This window comes from Acanthochromis polyacanthus, chromosome 5 (genome assembly GCF_021347895.1).
Source record: "Acanthochromis polyacanthus isolate Apoly-LR-REF ecotype Palm Island chromosome 5, KAUST_Apoly_ChrSc, whole genome shotgun sequence".
Taxonomy (NCBI): domain Eukaryota; kingdom Metazoa; phylum Chordata; class Actinopteri; family Pomacentridae; genus Acanthochromis; species Acanthochromis polyacanthus.
In genome coordinates this window covers 5,825,091-5,848,898 of record NC_067117.1, presented here as the reverse complement: position 1 = coordinate 5,848,898, position 23,808 = coordinate 5,825,091, and the positions used below count along the sequence as shown (strand labels likewise).

Genomic DNA, 23,808 nt, shown 5'->3' with positions numbered 1-23,808 from the left:
GACTCAGTAAATTCTGCAGCTTATTAAAGGTTGTGTATCTGTCAGCAGTAAAGCTCCAGGGGGACGATATGACCAGCAGTAATGAACTATTAGAGGGTTTAAACACGGTCTCCAATAATGAACCTCAGGGGAATGTTTTCAGTATTTATTCTGTTCAAAAAATGTCTTTTTAACACTTTTTAAAAGGTAATCATTATTTAGATTTTCTGTTTTGTGAGCTTATACATAATGTTGAGTAAAATCACAGAAAAAACATGTTCAATGTTACAAACTAGACAAAAACTGTAAAATCTGGATTTTTATTAGTAATGATTTAACATTTAACGATGAAAAACAACTTTACTATTTTTAATGGATGTAAATTTATTTTAAGGACAAAAAGGGACCAAATTTTTAAATTTTCTTACTTATTTACAGATGTTTTTCTTCTTTATTTAGTATGTTTTTGTTAAATTAAGGGTAATAACCCATAAAATCACAGGATAAATATATTAATTTACATGTTTTAAACTTTAAATCATGTCCACATGAAAAATCTGTATTTTTACATGTTTGACTGTAAAATATTCAATATTCAAATTTATTAAATATATTTAAATCTGACAAAAATATAATTTTACAGATAATCGCAATTATTTCAGCAACAGAAATTGGATGATAAGGACTGAAAACTGGTAAATATTTGTTATTTTTGTTTTACAGATTTTCTCTAAAATACAGATAATATCTAGCAAAATCGCAGAAAAAATAATCAGACAATAAATGAATAACCACCGAAAATGAAAATACAAAAGACCAAAACTGTAAATAACATTTTTAGAAAATTTGGATTTTCAGAAAATCAGTAATTTCTTCAACATTTAACTCTGAAAAAAACACCATTACTACTGTAAATAAATAAATTACAGAAAATATCTCGTAAAATCACAGAAAAATGATCATTTGCATGTTAACTGTTTTGTTCCCATTTTATAGGAACTAAATTTATTAAACATTAAAGAAGTTCTGAAACAAAATAAGCAGTTTTTGAAATCATTTTACCATTTTATTACATTTATTACATTATTTTATTTTTGTTTTTACTTTTTATTCTTATTATTTTTTTAGGCTCTATCTATTTAGTATTTACAGAAAGTTTGACAAAAGCATCATGATTTCTCCCCTATAGAGTTCAAATATTCCACTCAGTTTCATGTCTCTTGATTAAAGTTGACCTTAGACTGCTGTAAATGCATGTTGTTCAAGCTCCCACACTTTTTATGGATTTACTGCAAGCAGATAAGATGTGAGCAAATGGTAAAATGTGTCCACCCTGTGGAGGACAAAGTCAAAGAGAAGAAATCCAGTTTTAGAACATCCTGATTAGAAAATGTACATTTTCACAAAGCTCTGGGTTCTGGCTAACTTTTATTCCATTTCATGTTCTATGTCATTCTATTTATTTCTGTTGTATTCTTTTGTTTTGTTGGGTTGTTTTTCTAGGTTTCTTCCTGAATGAAGCCCAGCCTGATAACCCTCCTCTCCTTCCTGCTCTACAAACACACATTTCCTGGTTCCTCCCTTCAGATCTGCACTCTGCAGACGGCTGGAAGAAGCTGACAGGAACCCGTTCACTGCAGGAACACATGATTTGGAGATCAGAGCTCAGACTAGTCTCATGTAAGAGGAAGTGGAAGTCAAACAGTCTGTGTGAGCCAGAGGAGAAATGGAGCAGCAAAGAAATCAGTCGGATTCAGAGAAACTCTCTTGTTCCATCTGTCTGGATCTACTGAAGGATCCGGTCTCTACTTCCTGTGGACACAGCTACTGCATGGACTGTATTAAAACACACTGGGATGGAGAGGATGGGAAGAGAATCTACAGCTGCCCTCAGTGCAGGAAGATTTTCATATCGAGGCCTGAACTGAAAAAAAACGTCACGTTGGCAGATTTAGTGGAGGATCTGAAGAAGACCAGACTCCAAGCTGCTGCTGAAGATCTCTGCTATGCTGGACCTGGAGATGTGTCCTGTGATTCCTGCACTGGGAGGAAACTGAAAGCTGTCAAGTCCTGTCTGCAGTGTCTGGTCTCTTTCTGTCAGCAACACCTCCAGCCTCACTATCAATCTGCTGCTTTTAAGAAACACCAGCTGGTGGAGCCCTCCAAGAACCTCCAGGAGAACATCTGCTCTCATCATGATAAGATGATGGAGATTTTCTGTCTCACTGATCAACAGTTGATCTGTTTTCTCTGCACAATGGATGAACATGAAGGACACAAAACCATCTCAGCAGCAGCAGAAAGGAAGAAGAAGCAGAAGGAGGTGGAGGTGAGTCGACTGAAGGTCCAGCAGAGAATCCAGGACAGACAGAAAGACGTGGAGCTGCTTCAACAGGAGCTGGAGGCCATCAGAGTCTCTGCTGATAAAACAGTGGAGGACAGTCAGGAGATGTTCACCCAGATGATCCATCTCCTCCAGAACAGACGGCGAGATGTGGAGCAGCAGATCAGATCCCAGCAGAAGACGGAAGAGAGACGAGTCAAAGAGCTTGAGGAGAAGCTGGAGCAGGAGATCAGGGATCTGGAGAGGAAAGACGCTGAGCTGAAGCAGCTCTCAGATACACCAGATCACAGCCACTTCCTCCACAACTACCCCTCAGTGTCAGCACTCAGTGAGTCCAAACCCTTATCCAACGTCATCATCCGTCCTCGGAGACACTTTGAGGACGTGACAGCAGCTGTGAAAGAGCTCAGAGATCATCTACAGGACATTCTGAGGGACATGTGGACAAACATCTCACTGGCAATCACTGAAGTGGATGTTCTACTGTCAGAACCAGAACCAGAGACCAGAGATGGATTCTTAAAGTATTCAAGAGAAATCACTCTGGATCCAAACACAGCAAACAAACAGCTGTTATTATCTGAAGGGAACAGAAAAGTAACATTTATGAGAGAAGACCAACGTTATCCTGATCATCCAGACAGATTTACTTATTGGGATCAGGTTCTGAGTAAAGAGAGTCTGACTGGACGTTGTTACTGGGAGGTGGAGTGGAGAGAAGGAGGAGTTGAAGTATCAGTGGCAAAGAAGAATATCTGCAGAGAAGGAGACTCAGATGAAAGTTCATTTGGAAGAAATGACAAATCTTGGTCTTTAGATTGTTCCACCAACAGTTATGAATTTTGGTACAACAACATCTCCATTCCAGTCTCTGGTCCTCAGTCCTCCAGAATCGGAGTCTATCTGGATCACAGAGCAGGTATTCTGTCTTTCTACAGCGTCTCTGAAACCATGACTCTCCTCCACAGAGTCCAGACCACATTCACTGAACCCATACATGCTGGAGTTTGGATTTATGGTGATGGAACCACTGCAGAGTTCCTTAAAGTCAAATAGAGTAATTCCAGAGTCTGAGGGTCGGTTCATGTTCAGCCCTGATTTAAATTCATGATTTGGGTCAATCCAGAATTGCAGAACATTTGGGCTTCGAAATATTTATCATTTACAGTTTTCTGCTACATATTCATCAATAGGTAATAAATTATCAAAGTCATGATTGGCTCAGCTTACACATCAATGGTAGCATGTTTATTCCATGTTTTCTGTGTTTGCTAACCCTACTCTACTCACAGTAACAGGGTTGCTAATCCATGCTAATGTGATCTTTTTCTCAGCAGTAGAAGCTACATATTTAGCTAGCTGTTACTGCTGACCAAGAGGACAAACTGACTGATGAAATAAAGTAAAACAAATGAGTCTGATCCTGATAATATGGGGCAGAGTGAGACATTCAGTCACATTTCATTTGAACTGTTTTATTTGAGATTCAATTTGGTCATCAGTGGGGTGGGACAAGAGAAAAATGTCATTTTAGGTGGAACTCCAGACTTATTTGGCAATTCTAAAAACATTTCAAACATTCTTTTCCATTATTTTTTAGATTTGGTCTGAGGGTAAGTAAATTTACACAACAACTGCATGTTTTAGTGTTTTGGATTATTTGAAAGTTGTTGTAAAATGTCCTCCAGTTCTGGAATGACCCTTACATACAGTTTACTTCCATTAATCAGTGAGATGATGACGGAACTGTTTGGTTCTTTGATATTTTAGTCATTTTTAAATCTGCTGTCAGCTTTTAAAACATGAACATCTGGCCTTCATGTGGCACCAGGATGCCAGTATAACCTGCCTGTATCCTCATTCTAATAGTCTTTGGCCTTCATGTGGCACCAGGATGACAACATTTGAACATTAAGGATGTGATGTTGACTTTCATAAAGGTGGAACTTCACGGTGAGGATGATGTTTTTGGTTCAGCAGCATGTTGAGTCTCATTTTACAGCATCGGGACACAATAACAGATGTTTGATGGAAGTTTATGTTGTTTCCTGACAAGTTTTCTGTCTGAACTGCTGAGTGACAGTTTTTACAGGTGAAATATTCAAACATCAACGACAAACAGAAAATGTGCATCTGAATCAGCTGGACGCATGAACTCACTAAATTCACATTTTATTCTTTGTATTTTATTGTAAATATTTCCCTGTTTTCTCATTTCACCTTCTCACAAACTATTTAGCAGCTTAAAAATGTCCTGAAAATGTAACAGTGAAGGACTTTTAACGTCCTTCTGAATCTGCTCTTTGCTTTCCTTTCATTTACATTCATGTTTCTTCAACCTCATGTTTAGTGATGCATTTAAGGAACCAGCTGAGGTGAAGGAAAAATCAGCTTTTTCTTCAAATGTGCACTTCATTTCTCTTTCTCAGGGATATATATGTAGAGAATGTGTTGGATTTGTACTTTATTAGTTTTTTCTGGGGACAAATAACGACATTTTATTGCAGTCAGTCGTCATTTAATAATCTGACTTGGTGATTTTTAATTTTGTTGGTGTGTTTGTTTAGTTTGTGATTCAGCTTCATGTTAATCTACAAATAAAGGACATTAAATGAACACAGCCTGGATTATTATTATTATTATTATTATTATTATTATTATTAAAGTCTCAAGTGAGGTTTTTCTTCATTTTAATTTCATTATATAATAAAAATAATAATAACAACATCATGTAAACAAACTGCCATTTAAATGATTTCATCCTAAAACTTAACAAATATTTATTTGTTGTGATCAGGACTGATTTTGGTTTCAAAACAAAAATGTATTAATTTACGAAGCAAGAGTAGAAAAATAACATAAATATCTAATTTTTTACGTCCTGAAGTTTGTCAGTCTGAGTTTGTTTGTTGATAAAACATCAGAATCAACGTCAGTAATCTTTGATATGTTCCTGATTGTGATCATCAAAAGACAGAATCTATAGTTTACCACTGATCATATTAAAAATAAGGATTTTTAGGTTTGTTTTCATAATAACTAACAGTGAAGTTACAGAAACAAACTGGAATTTAAAGCGTTAAAATTTGTCAGTTTGTTTTATCTCATGTTTTACTTTTTTATTTTTTGTATTTTCTAATTTAATTTAATTTTCTTTTATTTTGTTTGATTTATTTTATTGTTGTTTGGTCTATATTTTTTAGTGATTTTAATTTAAAATCATCTAATTTGTTTATTAGATTTTTTTCCCTAAAAGTGAAAAAGTTCAGGATTTACTGCAACTTTTATTCTATTTTATGTTTTACTGAATTTTTAAATTTTATTTTTAATTCATTTAGTTTTTGGTTGGTCTATTCTTTTAATGTCATTCTATTTTACTTTATCTAAGTTTTTAAAAAAATGTAATTAAAGAAAAGGAAAAGTGCAGGATTTACTGCAACCTTTATTCTATTTTATGTTCTAGGGTATTTTATTGTTGAATTGTGCTTGTATTTGATTACATTTAATATAATTTAATCAAATCAAATTAACCCTTAGATGCATCAGTGGGTCTAAAATGACCCGGAGAGTCACAGTGACATCACTTCTCTTTAGCCGTGCTAGCAGCTAGCATCAAGCAGGAATCCTGTGATCATGTAATGACAGAAAGCCCCGCCCACTGCAATTTGATTGACAGCTCAGTCCATCAAATCAAAGCAAAGGAAAGACAGACAAGGAAAAGACAAGAGGAAAAAATAAAAGGAAAAAACAAAGGGAAAATGGAAAATCAAAGACTAAATTTAACTTTTTCTTTCTTTCTTTCTTTCTTTCTTTCTTTTGTCTTTCATTTGTTTATTTATTTAATTATTCTTTTATATTCATCTTTATATTTACACATTTATTTCCTCAATTTTAAACAGATTTATCTTTTATTATGGCACTCTGTGACTCCATATGACGGTTCAAAAGCGGTTAAACAGGATATTAGTAGTTTTATCTAACAGTCACACTTTGGCCTCACAGTGTATTCTATTATTGTTCGGAGAAAAATAGGTTTGAAAGAAGTTAATGTTGATAACTTTATAGTGTTAATGTTCTACTGTGTACTTCTGAATCATTGTCTGTCTTCATTACCTGTAGTACCACTTTGTTCTACTCTTATGACTGTTACTGTGCATTAAAAATAACATTTAATCAGTATTCTATTGGAGGAACATCTGAAGAAACCCAGATCCTCACTGACTGCTGGGAGACTCCACAGACAGAACATCAGCAGCTCCATCTTCAGCATCTGGACCAGCAGGATCCTGTTCATGAAACTGAAGGATAGAAAATGTTCAGAGCATCCACAAGTCCTGGTGATCTCATTAAAGTGTAGTGATGTTTGTGTATCTGTCAGACTATAAAGCTCTGGATGCTGGAGGACAAACAGCAGCTCTGGATGTAGAATGTAGACTCATGGATTTTAGTGATGGTAATAATAAACTGTAAACCATCCATCCTGTTTAGGAACTCTATTCAGATAAAACTCATGCTTCTATAAACAGTCCTGCATTATGAGGCGTCCTCCTGAAGGTTTACTGTTTTTCACTGATCAGTTTGTGAAAAGTTTTAGTGGATCCACTGATAGAACTGAGAATGAGACGCTTCACTTCAACTACAGCTGTCAATAAATCAACGCCTCTAAAACATGAAATAAACATTTAGAAGCATCTTACAAACCTGAATATATCTATACAGGAACTGTTTTTATATTAAACGTGAACATGCAGGGCTGTGTTTTTCTATCTGATTCCATTTCATTGTTTTCACGGTAAAGATAACCGGAGCAGATGAACCGAGGCGGTGACGTCATCAAGCACGCTGGTGTTCCACCTGAACGTTAACAGAGATGAGTTCTGGTGGACTTCAGAGTCGGACCTGCAAGTCTGAACTCACCAAGTACTCGAGTACAGACGTGTACTTGGAATTCTTCTTCCTGGAATGAAGTCCAGCCTGATAACCCTCCTCTCATTCCTGCTCTACAAGCACACATTTCCTGGTTCCTCCCTTCAGATCTGCACAAGCTAGCTAACAGCTAGCTAGCTAACATACTCTTGTGTGAAAGAGTGTGTCATTATTATGTATCATTAAACTAGCTTACTTTATAGTTAGCTAGCGAGTGAAAGAGTGTCTTCACTAGCTAGCTAAGCTAACTAGCTAGCATGCTCTTGTGTGAGTGTGTAATTATTATGCATTATCTATTACATTTGTCAATTTGTTCTATTTTATGTTCAACTTTATTTTGTTGTATTTTCTTATTCAGTTTAATTTTGTTTTGTTTGTTTCATTTTATTTTTGTTTAATCTATATTATATTTCATTTGATTTTATTTCACAGACTTTTTAAATTAGATTTTTTTTCTTGTAAAGGTCCTTACACACCCGGTGCGTTTTTTTCAGACGTCAATATTTTTTTTCAAACCTGTATCCTGTCAATACACGCGTTCACATCGGCAACGTTTTCTCGCTCAGCGATTTTGCGGCATTTATTTTTTCGGATCATGGTCGATTTTTCTAAAGTTTCGCATTGCGTGTTGTTGCGACGTCCCATTCACTGGCATACAACATACTTTTCACTGTCAATTGCGTTGATGTCACAGTCATCAATTAGGTCTCGGTTGTTACCTTACGTTTATGGATTATAGTTTAATGTTGTGCTTACCCGGTACTGGCCCCAACTCACATTACAGTACATGAGATCAAGACAGAAAGACATAGCAACACGTCTAATCAGAACTGAAAATAATCCGTCTGGTGTTGTGTTTTCTGCTTTTAGTATCTGTGGCATATGGTAGATTGTAGTGCCGAAGAACAGGAGTCTGAGGCGGAGTGTCAAAAGCAGGTGCTAACCTCTTTACTGACATCAGTTGACACAAGAAGAAGACACACTCAGTACATGTGGAACGTAACTTAACAACATGAAGAGTAACAACCTAAACAATCCGTGTTCACACACAACCACCACTCCCAACGTTCCGTGGGTGAATTATGTAAACCCACTACACAAGCCCCCCCAGAATTCACCCATAGTCAAAGTCCGCGCGCCGAGGAGGGACAACGGCCCGACCCCGACGAGTACGCACAGCAGAGGCGGGGAGGGAGGGAAAAAGGGGAACGGCGGGCGAAACAAAACAATCCACCGGACCGGGAGGCAACGATCCCGAAGAGGAAACGGGGACCGGGTCGGGGCGGGGAAGAGGGGGGCGGCCCTGCGCGGAGCCCGAGCCAACTCCAACGGCCCAGAGACGTCCACATGGGCGGGCTTAACCCTGTCAACAGACACAGTCTCAGCCCGTCCACCAACGTCCACAACCAGAGTCTTACCCCCGTGTCGCAGGACCTTGAACGGGCCATCGTAGGGGGGCGCAGAGGCCCCCGGTGGGCATCATGGCGAACGAACACAAAACCCGCCGAACGCAGGGCGGGAGGTACACAGGAGGCAGGAGTGCCGTGCTGCGATGTGGGGAACAGGCGCGAAAGCACCTGCGGCCTCCAACAGGGAGGACCGCTGCCTGGCAGCCGACCAAGCGGACGTGGCCTCCGGAATGAAGTCCCGGGGACTCGAAGCACTTGTCCATAGACGAGCTCGGCCGACGAGGCCTGCAGGTCTTCTTTGGGGGCGGTCCTGAGACCGAGCATGACCCAGGGAAGTCTGTCCACCCAACCGCCGTCCGTCAGACTGGCACGTAGGGCAGCCTTCATAGAGCGATGGAACCGTTCACACAACCCGTTAGCCTGAGGGTGATAGGCCGTCGTGCGGTGCAACTTGACCCCCAGGCCGTCGGCCACCGCGTTCCAGATCTCTGAGGTGAACTGCGCGCCCCGGTCTGAGGAGAGGTCGGAGGGGGTTCCGAAGCGCGCGACCCACGTCCCGATGAACGCACGGGCCACGTCCGCGGACAAGGTTGAAGTGAGGGGCACGGCTTCAGGCCAACGGGTCGTCCTATCCACCATGGTAAGGAGGTAGGTGAAACCATGGGAGGGGGGAAGGGGGCCTACAAGGTCGACATTAACGTGGTCGAACCTCCTGGCAGGACGGCAAACGGCTCTAACGGGGCTTTGGTGTGGCGATGCACCTTGGCACGTTGGCAAGCCACGCACGAATCGACCCATGATCGCACGTCCTTCTTCAGCCCTTCCAGACGAACTTCTGAGCCACCAGTCGCACAGACGCCTTCCTGCCAGGATGGGAGAGGCCGTGCACAGCCTCAAAACAGCCCGCCGCCAACCAACAGGAACAAGCGGCCTGGGCTGGTCAGTGGAAAGGTCACACCATAACCGGGCACCCGAGTCACCGACCGCGACCTCCTTTAAGCGCAGCCCCGTGTCCGAGGCTTTCAGGCTCCGAATCTCATGGTCGGAAGCCTGCTCCGCCCCCATGCGGGCGTAGTCCAGCCCTAAATGGACTGTGCTGACAAACGCTCTGGAGAGGCAGTCCGCGACCACATTGGACTTGCCAGAGATGTGGCGGATGTCTGTGGTATATTCGGAAATGAAAGACAGCTGCCGCTGCTGGCGGGCAGACCAAGGTTCGGTAGACTTGGACATAGAGAACGTGAGGGGCTTGTGGTCAACAAAGACCGCAAACTCACGGCCCTCCAGAAGGAACCGGAAGTGGCGGACTGCCAGCCAGACGCCGAGCAGCTCCCTGTCGAACGTGCTGTATTTGCGCTCCCTCGGGACCAACTGCCGGCTGAAAAGGCGAGTGGTTGCCAGGCACCCCTGACCCGCTGCTCCAGCACAGCGCCAACGGCAAAGTCAGATGCGTCGGTGGTGAGGGCGATCGGGGCGCGGGAGCAGGGTGGGCAAGCAAAGCGGCCTGACACAGCGCAGTCTTAATGTCCTCGAACGCCCTCGACCTCTCGGACGTCCAGTCAATGTCCTGGTTCGGACTCTTGTGCCTAAGGGCTTCATACAGTGGGCGTAAGATATGCGCAGCCCGTCGGATGAACCGATGATAGAATGTGACCATCCCGAGGAACTCTCGAAGTCCCCGGGCCGAACGTGGGCGGGGAAATCCCGACACAGCCTCCACCTTCGACGGAAGGGGGGCGGCCCCATCTCTATTGATGAGGTGACCGAGGAACTGGATAACCGGCACCCCAAAAACACACTTCGCCGAGTTAATAATGAGGCCGTGCTGGTCCAACCTCGTAAACAGGGTCCGTAGATGAGCCAAGTGCTCCTCCTCGGAAGAGCTGGCGATGAGGATATCATCTAAGTAAACGAAAACAAAAGGCATGTCTCTCAACACTGAGTCCATCAGCCGCTGGAACGACTGGGCCGCGTTCTTAAGTCCAAAAGGCATTCTCAGGAACTCAAACAAACCGAAAGGCGTCACAACCGCCGTCTTCGGAACATCCTCAGGGCGAACGGGAACCTGGTGGTATCCCCGTACCAGGTCCACCTTGGAAAACACCTGTTTCCCCGCCAGGTGTCCAGAAAGTCTTGAATGTGGGGGACGGGGTAGCGGTCGGGCGTGGTGGCGTCGTTGAGACGGCGGTAATCACCGCATGGGCGCCAACCGCCCTCCGACTTCGGGACCATGTGAAGCGGCGAAGCCCACGGGCTGTCCGAACGGCGGATGATCCCGAGGCGCTCCATGTTGGCGAACTCTGACTTAGCCGCTGCCAACCTCACCGGGTCGAGCCGCCTGGGTCTGGCGTAGATAGGAGGTCCCTCGGTGACGATGTGGTGTTCCACTCCGTGTCCCGTCGCTGCGGCAGAAAAGGTGGGCCGAGTAAGGCCGGGGAACTCACTCAGCAGCTGTTGGTAACTGTCCCCCACAGAGAGTGCGCCGGAAAGGCCGTTGTACGTCCCCACATCTCGGACGCACTCCAGGGAGGAGAAAGTCAGTGCGTCCACCAGGCGCTCGTTCTTGACGTCCACGAGCAACCCGTGGGCACACAAAAAATCAGCACCGAGTAGGGGAAAAGAAACGTCCGCTGTAACGAAGTCCCATGTGAAACGTTGACCGTTGAAGCACAAGACCACAGTCCTTAGGCCATACGTCCGTATGGGGGCGTCGTTGGCAGATGTTAACGGCGGGCCGTGTGTTCCGCCAGCCGCGTCGTCCGCCGAGGCCGGAATCACGCTCCTCTGGGCGCCCGTGTCACAGAGGAATTTGCGCCCGGAGAGAGTGTCTCTGATGAAAAGCAGCCGGTTCGTTGGACCTGCACTCACGGCCACTACTGAGTGCAGGTCTTGTCGTTTCCCCCGTGCCGTAGTTGCAAGGGGAACGGCATCTCTTAGCCTTTGCGCCGAAACGTGCGTGGAAGTAGCACAGGCCTGTGCCTGCACGGCTGTCAGTGGTGGCGCGGCTCCTACCGGCGGGCGCGCCGGCGCTCGGCGGCGCGTGGCTGCGCGTTGGGGCCAGAACCTCCGGGGCGAAGCGCTGGGTCGCCAAGAAGAATCGGTCCGCCTCCTCGGCCAGCGCGCGAGGCTCCGTGATAGCCGTGTTAGCAAGCGCCGTCTGGACGTGCGGCGGCAAGTGTCTCAAAAACAGTTCGATAAAAAGGAAATTCGGCTCCTCCGCGCCCAGTAGGTTCAGCATCATCTCCATGTGCTCAGAAGGCTTTCGGTCCCCCAAGCCCTGGATAGCCAGGAGACGTCGTGCTCGTTCCGAGCGTGACAGTTCAAAAAGCCGCAGGAGGTAAGCTTTCAGCCCAGCATATTTTTCTTGGGCGGGGGGAGCCGTAATGAAACTCACCGCTCTGGCCGCAGTGGAGCTCCCGAGCGCTGACACGACGTGGTAGTAGCGTGAGTCGTCGTCAGTAATCCCCCGGAGGGCAAACTGAGCCTCCGCCTGCGCGAACCATGTGGCTGCAGACGTCTCCCAAAACTCCGGCAGTCTCAGGATGGCGGGGTTAGCCATGCCGAAATGTTCGAAAGTCAGTATAGTCTCTGAAACTTCAGCGGGACTGACGTCGGGGTCACCAATGTAGTGCCGAAGAACAGGAGTCTGAGGCGGAGTGTCAAAAGCAGGTGCTAACCTCTTTACTGACATCAGTTGACACAAGAAGAAGACACACTCAGTACATGTGGAACGTAACTTAACAACATGAAGAGTAACAACCTAAACAATCCGTGTTCACACACAACCACCACTCCCAACGTTCCGTGGGTGAATTATGTAAACCCACTACAAGATATTATTATTATTATTCATACTTTATAGTTGAAGAAGTGAAGAAGATGTGGAGGAATTTGAGGGACACGTACGTGAGAAAGAAGAGAGAGGAGGGAGAAATGACGAGGAGTGGCCAGGCAGGTGGAAAACAGAAGAAGAGGTGGAAATACATTACGGCAACGTCTTCCTCCCCTTCGGAAAGTCGCAAAATCGCATCGTGCTTGATATGTATGGACAGGTGCGTCAAAACTGGCATCCGAATATTTCGCAATTTTGCATCGTTTATTCGCATCGCTCCCGGTGTGTAAGAACCTTAAAGGTTAAAAAGTACATTATTTACTGTAACTTTTGTTTGATTTTATGTTGTAGTTATTGAATAGAATTTTCATTGAATTCAGTTTAATCAAATTAAATCAAATTAAATTATGTTGTGTTTTTTCATTTCAGTCTCATGTCATACTGTCCCATGGTCTGCTTAATTTTTATTTTATTTGTTGATTTATTTTATTTAATTTATTTCATTTTTATTTGGACTGAAATATTTCTTATTTCATTTAATTTTATTTTATCTTCTTTTTGAATTAGATTTTTTTATTCTATAGATGATAAAGTTCAGGATTTACCATAACTTTTATTCCATTTCATATTCTATGTCATTCTGTTTATTTCTGTTGTATTCTTTTGTTTTGTTGTGTTGTTTTTCTAGGTTTCTTCCTGAATGAAGTCCAGCCTGATAACCCTCCTCTCCTTCCTGCTCTACAAACACACATTTCCTGGTTCCTCCCTTCAGATCTGCACTCTGCAGACGGCTGGAAGAAGCTGACAGGAACCCGTTCACTGCAGGAACACATGATTTGGAGATCAGAGCTCAGACTGGTCTCATGTAAGAGGAAGTGAAAGTCAAACAGTCTGTGTGAGCCAGAGGAGAAATGGAGCAGCAAAGAAATCAGTCGGATTCAGAGAAACTCTCTTGTTCCATCTGTCTGGATCTACTGAAGGACTGAAAACTGGTAAATCATTTCTACTTTATTTCAGTTTTACAGATTTTCTCTAAATAACAGACAATATCTCGTAAAATCACAGAAAAATAATCAACTCCAGCTTCAGCTTTTTTGTCATTCAGCAGTGAACGTAGCACACAGTTAAAGTAAATGAGGTTTCTGACATCCATTACAGTGCAGAAATGAGGTTAAAGCTACAAAAAGTTAAGAATAAATATGAGATAAAACTAAATATGAGGTCATTTTAAAAAGACTAAAGTGGATAAAAGAGCAAAACAAAAGCACAAGCAAACTTCAGACACAATCATACTCACTACTGGGCTGATAATGGGGGAGATTAATCAAAGAAATAAATACATCCATCCATTCTCTGTGCACTGCTTTATCCTCACTAGGGTCATGGGGGGTACTGGAGTCTATCCCAGCTGACTCAGGTGAAGGCAGGGGACACCCTGGACAGGTCACCAGTCTGTCACAGGGCTACATATACAGACACACAATCACACTCACATTCACACCTACGGGCAATTTAGAGTAACCAATTAACCTCAGCATATTTTTGGACTGTGGGAGGAAGCCGGAGTACCCGGAGAAAACCCACGCATGCACAGGGAGAACATGCAAACTCCATGCAGAAAGATCCCAGGCCCAGGCCGTGATTTGAACCGGGGATCTTCTTGCGGCAAGGCGAAAGTGCTAAACACTGTGCAGCCCTAAATAAATACATAACAACTGAAAATAAAAAATAAAAATAGATCAAAATTGTAAACAACATTTTTTAAAACCTGAATTTTAAGAAATAGTAATTTCTTCAACATTTAACTTTGAAAAAACATTATAACTGGTTGTGAAATTATTTTAGGGGCTAAAAAGAAGTAATTTTTAGATTTGTTTTTAATTCAACACAGATTTTATTCTTATTTTATTATTTTGTTAAATTACAGGTAATAACCAGTAAAATCACATATAAATATACAGTGCCTTGTGAAAGTATTCGGCCCCCTTGAACTTTTCAACTTTTCGCCACATTTCAGGCTTCAAACATAAAGATATAAAATTTTAATTTTTTGTCAAGAATCAACAACAAGTGGGACACAATCGTGAAGTGGAACGAAATTTATTGGATATTTTAAACTTTTTTAACAAATTAAAACCTGAAAAGTGTGGCGTGCAATATTATTGGGCCCCCTTGCATTAATACTTTGTAGCGCCACCTTTTGCTGCAATTACAGCTGCAAGTCGCTTGGGGTATGTCTATCAGTTTTGCACATCAAGAGACTGAAATTCTTGCCCATTCTTCCTTGCATAACAGCTCCAGCTCAGTGAGGTTGGATGGAGAGCGTTTGTGAACAGCAGTCTTCAGCTCTGCCCACAGATTCTGGATTGGATTCAGGTCTGGACTTTGACTTGGCCATTCTAACACCTGGATATGTTTATTTGTGAACCATTCCATTGTAGATTTGGCTTTATGTTTTGGATCATTGTCCTGTTGGAAGATAAATCTCCGTCCCAGTCTCAGGTCTTTTGCAGACTCCAACAGGTTTTCTTCCAGAATGCTCCTGTATTTGGTTCCATTCATCTTCCCATCAATTTTAACCATCTTCCCTGTCCCTGCTGAAGAAAAGCAGGCCCAAACCATGAGGCTGCCACCACCATGTTTGACAGTGGGGATGGTGTGTTCAGGGTGATGAGCTGTGTTGCCTTTACGCCAAACATATCGTTTTGCATTGTGGCCAAAAAGTTCCATTTTGGTTTCATCTGACCAGAGCACCTTCTTCCACATGTTTGGTGTGTCTCCCAGGTGGCTTGTGGCAAACTTCAAACCAGACTTTTTATGGATATCTTTGAGAAATGACTTTCTTCTTGCCACTCTTCCATAAAGGCCAGATTTGTGCAGTGTACGACTGATTGTTGTCCTATGGACAGACTCTCCCACCTCAGCTGTAGATCTCTGCAGTTCATCCAGAGTGATCATGGGCCTCTTGGCTGCATCTCTGATCAGTCTTCTCCTTGTTGGAGGTGAAAGTTTAGAGGGACGGCCGGGTCTTGGTAGATTTGCAGTGGTCTGATACTCCTTCCATTTCAATATGATTGCTTGCACAGTGCTCCTTGAGATGTTTAAAGCTTGGGAAATCTTTTTGTATCCAAATCCGGCTTTAAACTTCTCCACAACAGTATCTGGGACCTGCCTGGTGTGTTCCTTGGTCTTCATGATGCTCTCTGCACTTTAAACAGAACCCTGAGACTATCACAGAGCAGGTGCATTTATACGGAGACTTGATTACACACAGGTGGATTCTATTTATCATCATCAGTCATTTAGGACAACATTGGATCATTCAGAGATCCTCACTGAACTTCTGGAGTGAGTTTGCTGCACTGAAAGTAAAGGGGCCCAATAATATTACACGCCCCACTTTTCAGTTTTTTATTTGTTAAAAAAGTATAAAATATCCAATAAATTTCATTCCACTTCACGATTTTGTCCCACTTGTTGTTGATTCTTGACAAAAAAATTAAAATTTTATATCTTTATGTTTGAAGCCTGAAATGTGGCGAAAGGTTGAAAAGTTCAAGGGGGCCAAATACTTTCACAAGACACTGTATGTATTAATTTACATGTTTTAAACTATAAATACTGTCCACATGAAAAATGTGTATTTTTACAAGTTTGACTATCAAATTAAACTAATTTTACTGTGTTTAAATCACCAAAAAAATTAACAGATAACTGTAATTGCTTAAGAGAAAAAATATGAATATTTAGGATTGGAAACTGGTAATTAATTTTTATTTTTGTTTAACAGATTTAAATTACAGATAATATTGAGTAAAATCAAAAAAAAATTATAATTTACATGTTAACTGTTTTGTTCTTATTTTATATACCGTAAACATTTTCTTCACATTATAGAAGCTCCTAAACAAAACAGGCAGTTTTAAAAAATAATTTTACCATATAATTATATTTATTTTATTATTCTATTTCTCTTTTTGCTTTATTATTATTATTATTATTATTATTAATATAATATCATTTTAATATCAATCTATTTAGTATTTCTAGAAATTTTACAAAGTATTATAGAAGCGTTATTGAGGCATCATGATTTCTCCCCCAAGAGTTAAAATGTTCCACTCAGTTTCATGTCCCTTGATGCAAAAATGAATTGTCAAATAAAGGACAATTCCGAATTTTAAGGGAAGGGTAGCAACTCGACATTACAGTAGTCTACTTTATAGTTAGCTAACACTAGTTAGCTAATTGGCTAACATACTCTTGTGTGAAAAAGTGTGTGTTTATTATTATGTATCATCAAATTTGCCTTCTCTATAGTAAGCTCACACTAGCTAGCTAACTAGTGAACATAGCCATGTGTGAAAGAGTGTGTTATTAAATTTCAGCAAATTAGCCTACTTTATAGCTAGCTAACACGAGTTGAGTCAATATCAGTAAAAAGCACCACTGAGGCATCATGATTTCTCCCCTATAGAGTTCAAATGTTCCACTCAGTTTCATGTCTCTTGATTAAAGTTGACCTTAGACTGCTGTAAATGCATGTTGTTCAAGCTCCCACACTTTTTATGGATTTACTGCAAGCAGATAAAATGTGAGCAAATGGTGAAATGTGTCCACCCTGTGGAGGACAAAGTCTAAGAGAAGAAATCCAGTTTTAGAACATCCTGATTAGAAAATGTACATTTTCACAAAGCTCTGGGTTCTGGCTAACTTTTATTCCATTTCATGTTTATTTTTTTTTTTTTTTTTTTTTTTTTTTTTCCCCTATGTCATTCTATTTATTTCTGTTGTATTCTTTTGTTTTGTTGGGTTGTTTTTCTAGGTTTCTTCCTGGAATGAAGCCCAGCCTGATAACCCTCCTCTCCTTCCTGCTCTACAAACACACATTTCCTGGTTCCTCCCTTCAGATCTGCACTCTGCAGACGGCTGGAAGAAGCTGACAGGAACCCGTTCACTGCAGGAACACATGATTTGGAGATCAGAGCTCAGACTAGTCTCATGTAAGAGGAAGTGAAAGTCAAACAGTCTGTGTGAGCCAGAGGAGAAATGGAGCAGCAAAGAAATCAGTCGGATTCAGAGAAACTCTCTTGTTCCATCTGTCTGGATCTACTGAAGGATCCGGTCTCTACTTCCTGTGGACACAGCTACTGCATGGACTGTATTAAAACACACTGGGATGGAGAGGATGGGAAGAGAATCTACAGCTGCCCTCAGTGCAGGAAGATTTTCACACCGAGGCCTGAAGTGCAGAAAAACGTCACGTTGGCAGATTTAGTGGAGGATCTGAAGAAGACCAGACTCCAAGCTGCTGCTGAAGATCTCTGCTATGCTGGACCTGGAGATGTGTCCTGTGATTCCTGCACTGGGAGGAAACTGAAAGCTGTCAAGTCCTGTCTGCAGTGTCTGGTCTCTTTCTGTCAGCAACACCTCCAGCCTCACTATCAATCTGCTGCTTTTAAGAAACACCAGCTGGTGGAGCCCTCCAAGAACCTCCAGGAGAACATCTGCTCTCATCATGATAAGATGATGGAGATTTTCTGTCTCACTGACCAACAGTTGATCTGTTTCTCTGCACAATTATGAACATAAAGGACATGAAACCGTCTCAGCAGCAGCAGAAAGGAAGAAGAAGCAGAAGGAGGTGGAGGTGAGTCGACTGAAGGTCCAGCAGAGAATCCAGGACAGACAGAAAGACGTGGAGCTGCTTCAACAGGAGCTGGAGGCCATCAGAGTCTCTGCTGATAAAACAGTGGAGGACAGTCAGGAGATGTTCACCCAGATGATCCATCTCCTCCAGAACAGACGGCGAGATGTGGAGCAGCAGATCAGATCCCAGCAGAAGACGGAAGAGAGACGAGTCAAAGAGCTTGAGGAGAAGCTGGAGCAGGAGATCAGGGATCTGAAGAGGAAAGACGCTGAGCTGAAGCAGCTCTCAGATACACCAGATCACAGCCACTTCCTCCACAACTACCCCTCAGTGTCAGCACTCAGTGAGTCCAAACCCTTATCCAACGTCATCATCCGTCCTCGGAGACACTTTGAGGACGTGACAGCAGCTGTGAAAGAGCTCAGAGATCATCTACAGGACATTCTGAGGGACACGTGGACAAACATCTCACTGGCAATCACTGAAGTGGATGTTCTACTGTCAGAACCAGAACCAGAGACCAGAGATGGATTCTTAAAGTATTCAAGAGAAATCACTCTGGATCCAAACACAGCAAACAGAATCTGTTATTATCTGAAGGGAACAGAAAAGTAACATTAATGGAAGAAGACCAACGTTATCCTGATCATCCAGACAGATTCACTTTTGGTCAGGTTCTGAGTAAAGAGAGTCTGACTGGACGTTGTTACTGGGAGGTGGAGTGGAGAGGAGAGAGTTGATATCAGTCGCAAAGAAGAATATCTGCAGAGAAGGAGACTCAGATGAATGTGTATTTGGAAGAAATGACAAATCTTGGTCTTTAGTTTGTTCACCAACAGTTATATTTTGGTACAACAACATCTCCATCCAGTCTCTGGTCCTCAGTCCTCCAGAATCGGAGTCTATCTGGATCACAGAGCAGGTATTCTGTCTTTCTACAGCGTCTCTGAAACCATGACTCTCCTCCACAGAGTCCAGACCACATTCACTGAGCCCATACATGCTGGAGTTTTCTTTAGATGATGTGGAACCACTGCAGAGTTCCTTAAAGTCAAATAGAGTAATTCCAGAGTCTGAGGGTCGGTTCATGTTCAGCCCTGATTTAAGTTCACGACACACGACCGTTCAAAAGTCTGGATCACTGAGAAATGTCCTGATTTTAGACAGAAAAGAAGTTTTTGATTCAACTTTGACTCATTTAGAGCAACTTTTGCTCATTTAGAGCAGCTTTAACCCATATAGAACAACTAGGGTTTTATGACTGCCATCCTTTCCGGTAGAATGCTACATATTTAGGTCACGTGATCCGGTATCTGTACATAAAGTCTACATGCATGACACACGCCTGTGCTCAGCTCAAGGTCAACCGAGACCAGATTTACTGTAAAAGTCAATCAGATTTCAATAACACCAGCTCGATTCTTCTACAAACTGAGCTGAAACTGAAGCTAAATTATGTTTTTTTTAATAAGTTCCATCTAGAACAGTTTGTTTTCAAAACTTTCTGAGAAATTCTGCAGAGTTCTGCAACGTTCTAGTAATATTTTAGCAGGAATGGCTGTTTTTACTCCAAGAATGTTTCTTTAAATGTTAAGTTCTGTGAAGACGCTCTAAAAATGTTCCTAAAACACATCTGAATGCTGCATTGATAACGTTCTTCTTTGTTGAGAACCTTCTGCTTCTGTTGTCATTAGAGTTCATTTTTAACCCCAGAAGGACATTATTTGAAATGATATATATTCCAAAAACTTTGATTGAACAATAGATTGAAACAGTATTAGAATGTTATTAGAACTTTTGGGTAATGTTTGTCAGTTTTAAGGGAACTTTACCTACTTTCTGGAAAGTTTGTGTCAGTTAACCCCAACTAAAATTTCGCTTGTTTTAGAAACGTTCTGAGAAAGTTCTGCAACGTTCTAGTCACATTTTTTTCTATGGGAAATGGTTGTTTTAACTCCACAAATGTTCCTTTAAAGGCTTCAAGTTCTCAGAAGAAGTCTGGATCACTGAGAAATGTCCTGATGTTAGAAAGAAAAGCAGTTTTGTTTCAACTTTAACTCATTTATTCTGGAATGACCTTACATACATTTTACTTCTGTAGATGCAGCCATTAATCAGTGAGATGATGATGGAACTGTTTGATTCTTCAATATTTAGTCATTTTAAATCTGTTGTCAGCTTTTAACACACGACATTCAAAAGTCTGGATCACTGAGAGATGTCTTGATTTTTTGACAGAAAAACAATTTTTGTTTCAACTTTTGCTCATTTAGAACAACTTTAACTCGTTTAGAACAACTTTAACTCATTTAGAACAACTTTAACTCACTGAGAACAACTTAAACTCGTTTACAGCAACTGGGGGTGTTTCTGAGTTCCATCCATTCCCTCCGCTACATATTTAGGTCACGTGATCCGGTATCCGTACATAACGTCCACATGCATGACACACGCCTGTGCTCAGCTCAAGGTCATTGTGTTTGTGGGTTCATCTGTATTAAATGGACACATTCTATGTTGCTGTGATTTCTGATCATCAATAACTAATAATCAAATGCTGCATTTCTGACAATGCCATATGGGGGAATGAGCAGCCTTGGAGGAGGACTGATCTCTGACTGCTTTCTTCTTTTCTAAATATTTCCCTGTTTTCTCATTTCACCTTCTCACAAACTATTTAGCAGCTTAAAAATGTCCTGAAAATGTAACAGTGAAGGACTTTTAACGTCCTTCTCAATCTGCTCTTTGCTTTCCTTTCATTTACATTCATGTTTCTTCAACCTCATGTTTAGTGATGCATTTAAGGAACCAGCTGAGGTGAAGGAAAAATCAGCTTTTTCTTCAAATGTGCACTTCATTTCTCTTTCACAGGGATATATATGTAGAGAATGTGTTGGATTTGTATTTTATTTGTTTTTTCTGGGGACAAATAACGACATTTTATTGCAGTCGTCATTTAATAATCTGACTTGGTGATTTTTAATTTTGTTGTGTTGTTGAGAAGCATGGAGATATAGGATCCCACACTTGGCAGAGATTCTGGCAGAAATACAGCTAAATAAGGGAACACATTGTGATATTGTCACATGTGATTTATAACCAAATTATGGTATAACCAATGAGTGTACTTAAGCTAACTTGAATACTTATTTCATAAACTTTGTTTAAAAGTAACTAAATCAAAATAGTAACTCACTGAACAGTGATAGTTTTGATTCTTATTTCTGTAATCTTTGTTAAAAAGAAGTAACTGAATTGCAAGATTGACTTACTGTAATAAATGATGTTTTTCATTATTTTTGAATACTTATTTTATAATCTTTGTTTCAGAAGTAACCAGGTCAGAACTGCAACTCACTGTGAAAAGTGTGTGTTTTGGTTACCAGGTGAAACTGATGTTTTAAATAGAACTGATTCATATGAAAATGCTGTTAAAGGAACTGATGCTTTTTGAAATGGCAATGCTTTCAAGAGTTTTGATCACCCTGTTAAACTAAGAAGTGTTTTGCTTAGTAAAGAAAAGATAAGAAGTCAAGAGCTAAGGTGAACTAGGGTCACGTGTTCACTGTAAAGGTTGATAAACTCAAAATAGACTTCAAGGATTTTTGTAAGTCTGTGCACATTGAGCACAAGGATGCACAATAGGATGTTAGTGACAGTTAGATGCTGACATCTGCTTCTCTGTTTCCAGATCGGAGGCCTGCTCTGAGTTACAGACAGGAGAGATGGGGATGGGGGGTGGCTAACTAGACAGTCCAAAACAGATAGTTTTAGTTCTTCAAGCATGGAGATGTCTTATGATTGATGAGGGAGAGAGCATGAAGTCATTGTTTATGTTAATTAAGTACGAGATCATTGCATATGTAAAATCTGAATGGGGTTCAGTTTAGATAAATACACCTGATAGAGAAGCAACTTGGGAGTTGTTGCGAGGTAACCACTCGGAGTAAGTCGTCTGAGTGGCTCCAAGTGGCAACAGGTCTGATCTGAGAGGATTTTACCACACAGTTTTGGAAGGGTGATTCAACATGATCTGCAAAGAATATCTGTTCCACTGGAATACTGGACGAAAGGACTGCTCTTTCTGAACTGTTTGAGGATTACAAGAGACTGTGATCTATCAATAACACTGACTGAAGGAACATTACTGAACTCTATTATTTCCGCATGGAACAACACCAGAGTGGATTATGACAAAGTTTTTATTGGTCCAAACAACAACAAAAAAAGGATTCAAGCAGCTCAAAATCTGGCCAGAACACTCCCCACTCCCCCGAGCCGGTGAGCCCTGGAGGCTCGTTGGTCTTGAGGTGAGCAGCTGGTTGTGGTCACACGATTGCTCTCTCCCTCCAAATTACGTAATCTGGGTGATTATTACTTTTCTCATATGAAAGCATAGTTCCATTCATGAGTCGCATTAACCAGTAGGAATATTAATGTTGTGTTTTAAATCAGTCTCATTGAGTGTTGTGATTTAAAAAGCTTATGCTGCCTCTGCTAAAATGTTATAATAAACATTTATCCTGCAATTAAAGTTAACGGATTGGAAATTCAGTTTTCCCAATCACATTGATTAATCATGTGTATATATATATATATATATATATATATATAATATATAATATATAATTCTCTAGTGGTAAAAAGTCAGGATAATGTGTACATTACAATTAAAGAGTTGTGAACGGTTACATAAGTCTTTGGGGCCATGGTGGCCTTGTTTAAACTTCTCAATGGGTTATTCATTGTCCAGTCCTCTAAATTTTAAATCTAGCAGTTTACCAAATGTCAACCCATTAAGAAGAAAGCTGCCATTAACGGACGTGACTGGTGATTAATTTAACCACTTAAAAGTTAAACTGATTCAGTTAAACTAATCAGATGAAGCAGGACAGGTGTCTGGAAGAAGGCAGAGAGCAGCTAGACGAATTTCCTCGCCGACCAGCTTTAACGTTCCTCAGATCACCTGGGTTAGAACCCTCTGGGCTGCAGGAACCTTGACCAGCCAGATGGAGAACTCGTCCAGTGATTCTCTGACAATTAATTGGATTATTTTAAGAGATAGCTGCCCCTATTTGGATTTAAGCAGTACAGAATGTGTTGGATTTGTATTTTATTTGTTTTTCTGCGAACAAATAACGACATTTTATTGCAGTCAGTCGTCATTTAATAATCTAACGATTTTAATTTTGTTGGAGTGTTTTGTTTGTTGTGATTCAGCTTCATGTTAATCTGAAAATAAAAGACAATAAATGAACACAGCTTTGATTATTATTATTATTACCATTATTATTATTAGTAGGAGTAGTATTAAGGTCTCAACTGAGGTTTTTCATTCATTTTAATTTCATTAAATAATTATAACAATAACATCATGGAAAAACTGCCATTAAAATGGTTTGATCCTAAAACTTAATGAATATTTATTGTGATCAGGACTGATTTTGATTTAAAATAAAAGTGAATTAATTCAGGAAGCAAAATTACAAAAATAATATAAATATCTATTTTTTTCCATTCTGAAGTTTCTCAGTCTGAGTTTCTTGGTTGATAAAACATCAGAATCAATGTCAGTATTCTTTGATATGTTCCTGATTGTGATCATCAAAAGACAGAATCTATAGTTTCCACCGATTACATTAAAAGTAAGTATTTTAAAGTTTATTTT

At 41.0% G+C, this 23,808-nt stretch overlaps 1 protein-coding gene and 1 pseudogene across 1 annotated transcript; both read left to right on the top strand.

Moving 5' to 3' along the window:
* Positions 1-1,474: 1,474 nt before the first annotated feature.
* Positions 1,475-4,879, top strand: LOC127534239 (tripartite motif-containing protein 16-like). The gene has a single exon (XM_051948847.1). It carries the CDS (start codon positions 1,706-1,708, stop codon positions 3,377-3,379), a length of 1,674 nt encoding a protein of 557 aa, XP_051804807.1. The 5' UTR covers positions 1,475-1,705; the 3' UTR covers positions 3,380-4,879.
* Positions 4,880-13,208: 8,329 nt separating this feature from the next.
* Positions 13,209-19,163, top strand: LOC127534161 (tripartite motif-containing protein 16-like; annotated as a pseudogene).
* Positions 19,164-23,808: the final 4,645 nt, after the last annotated feature.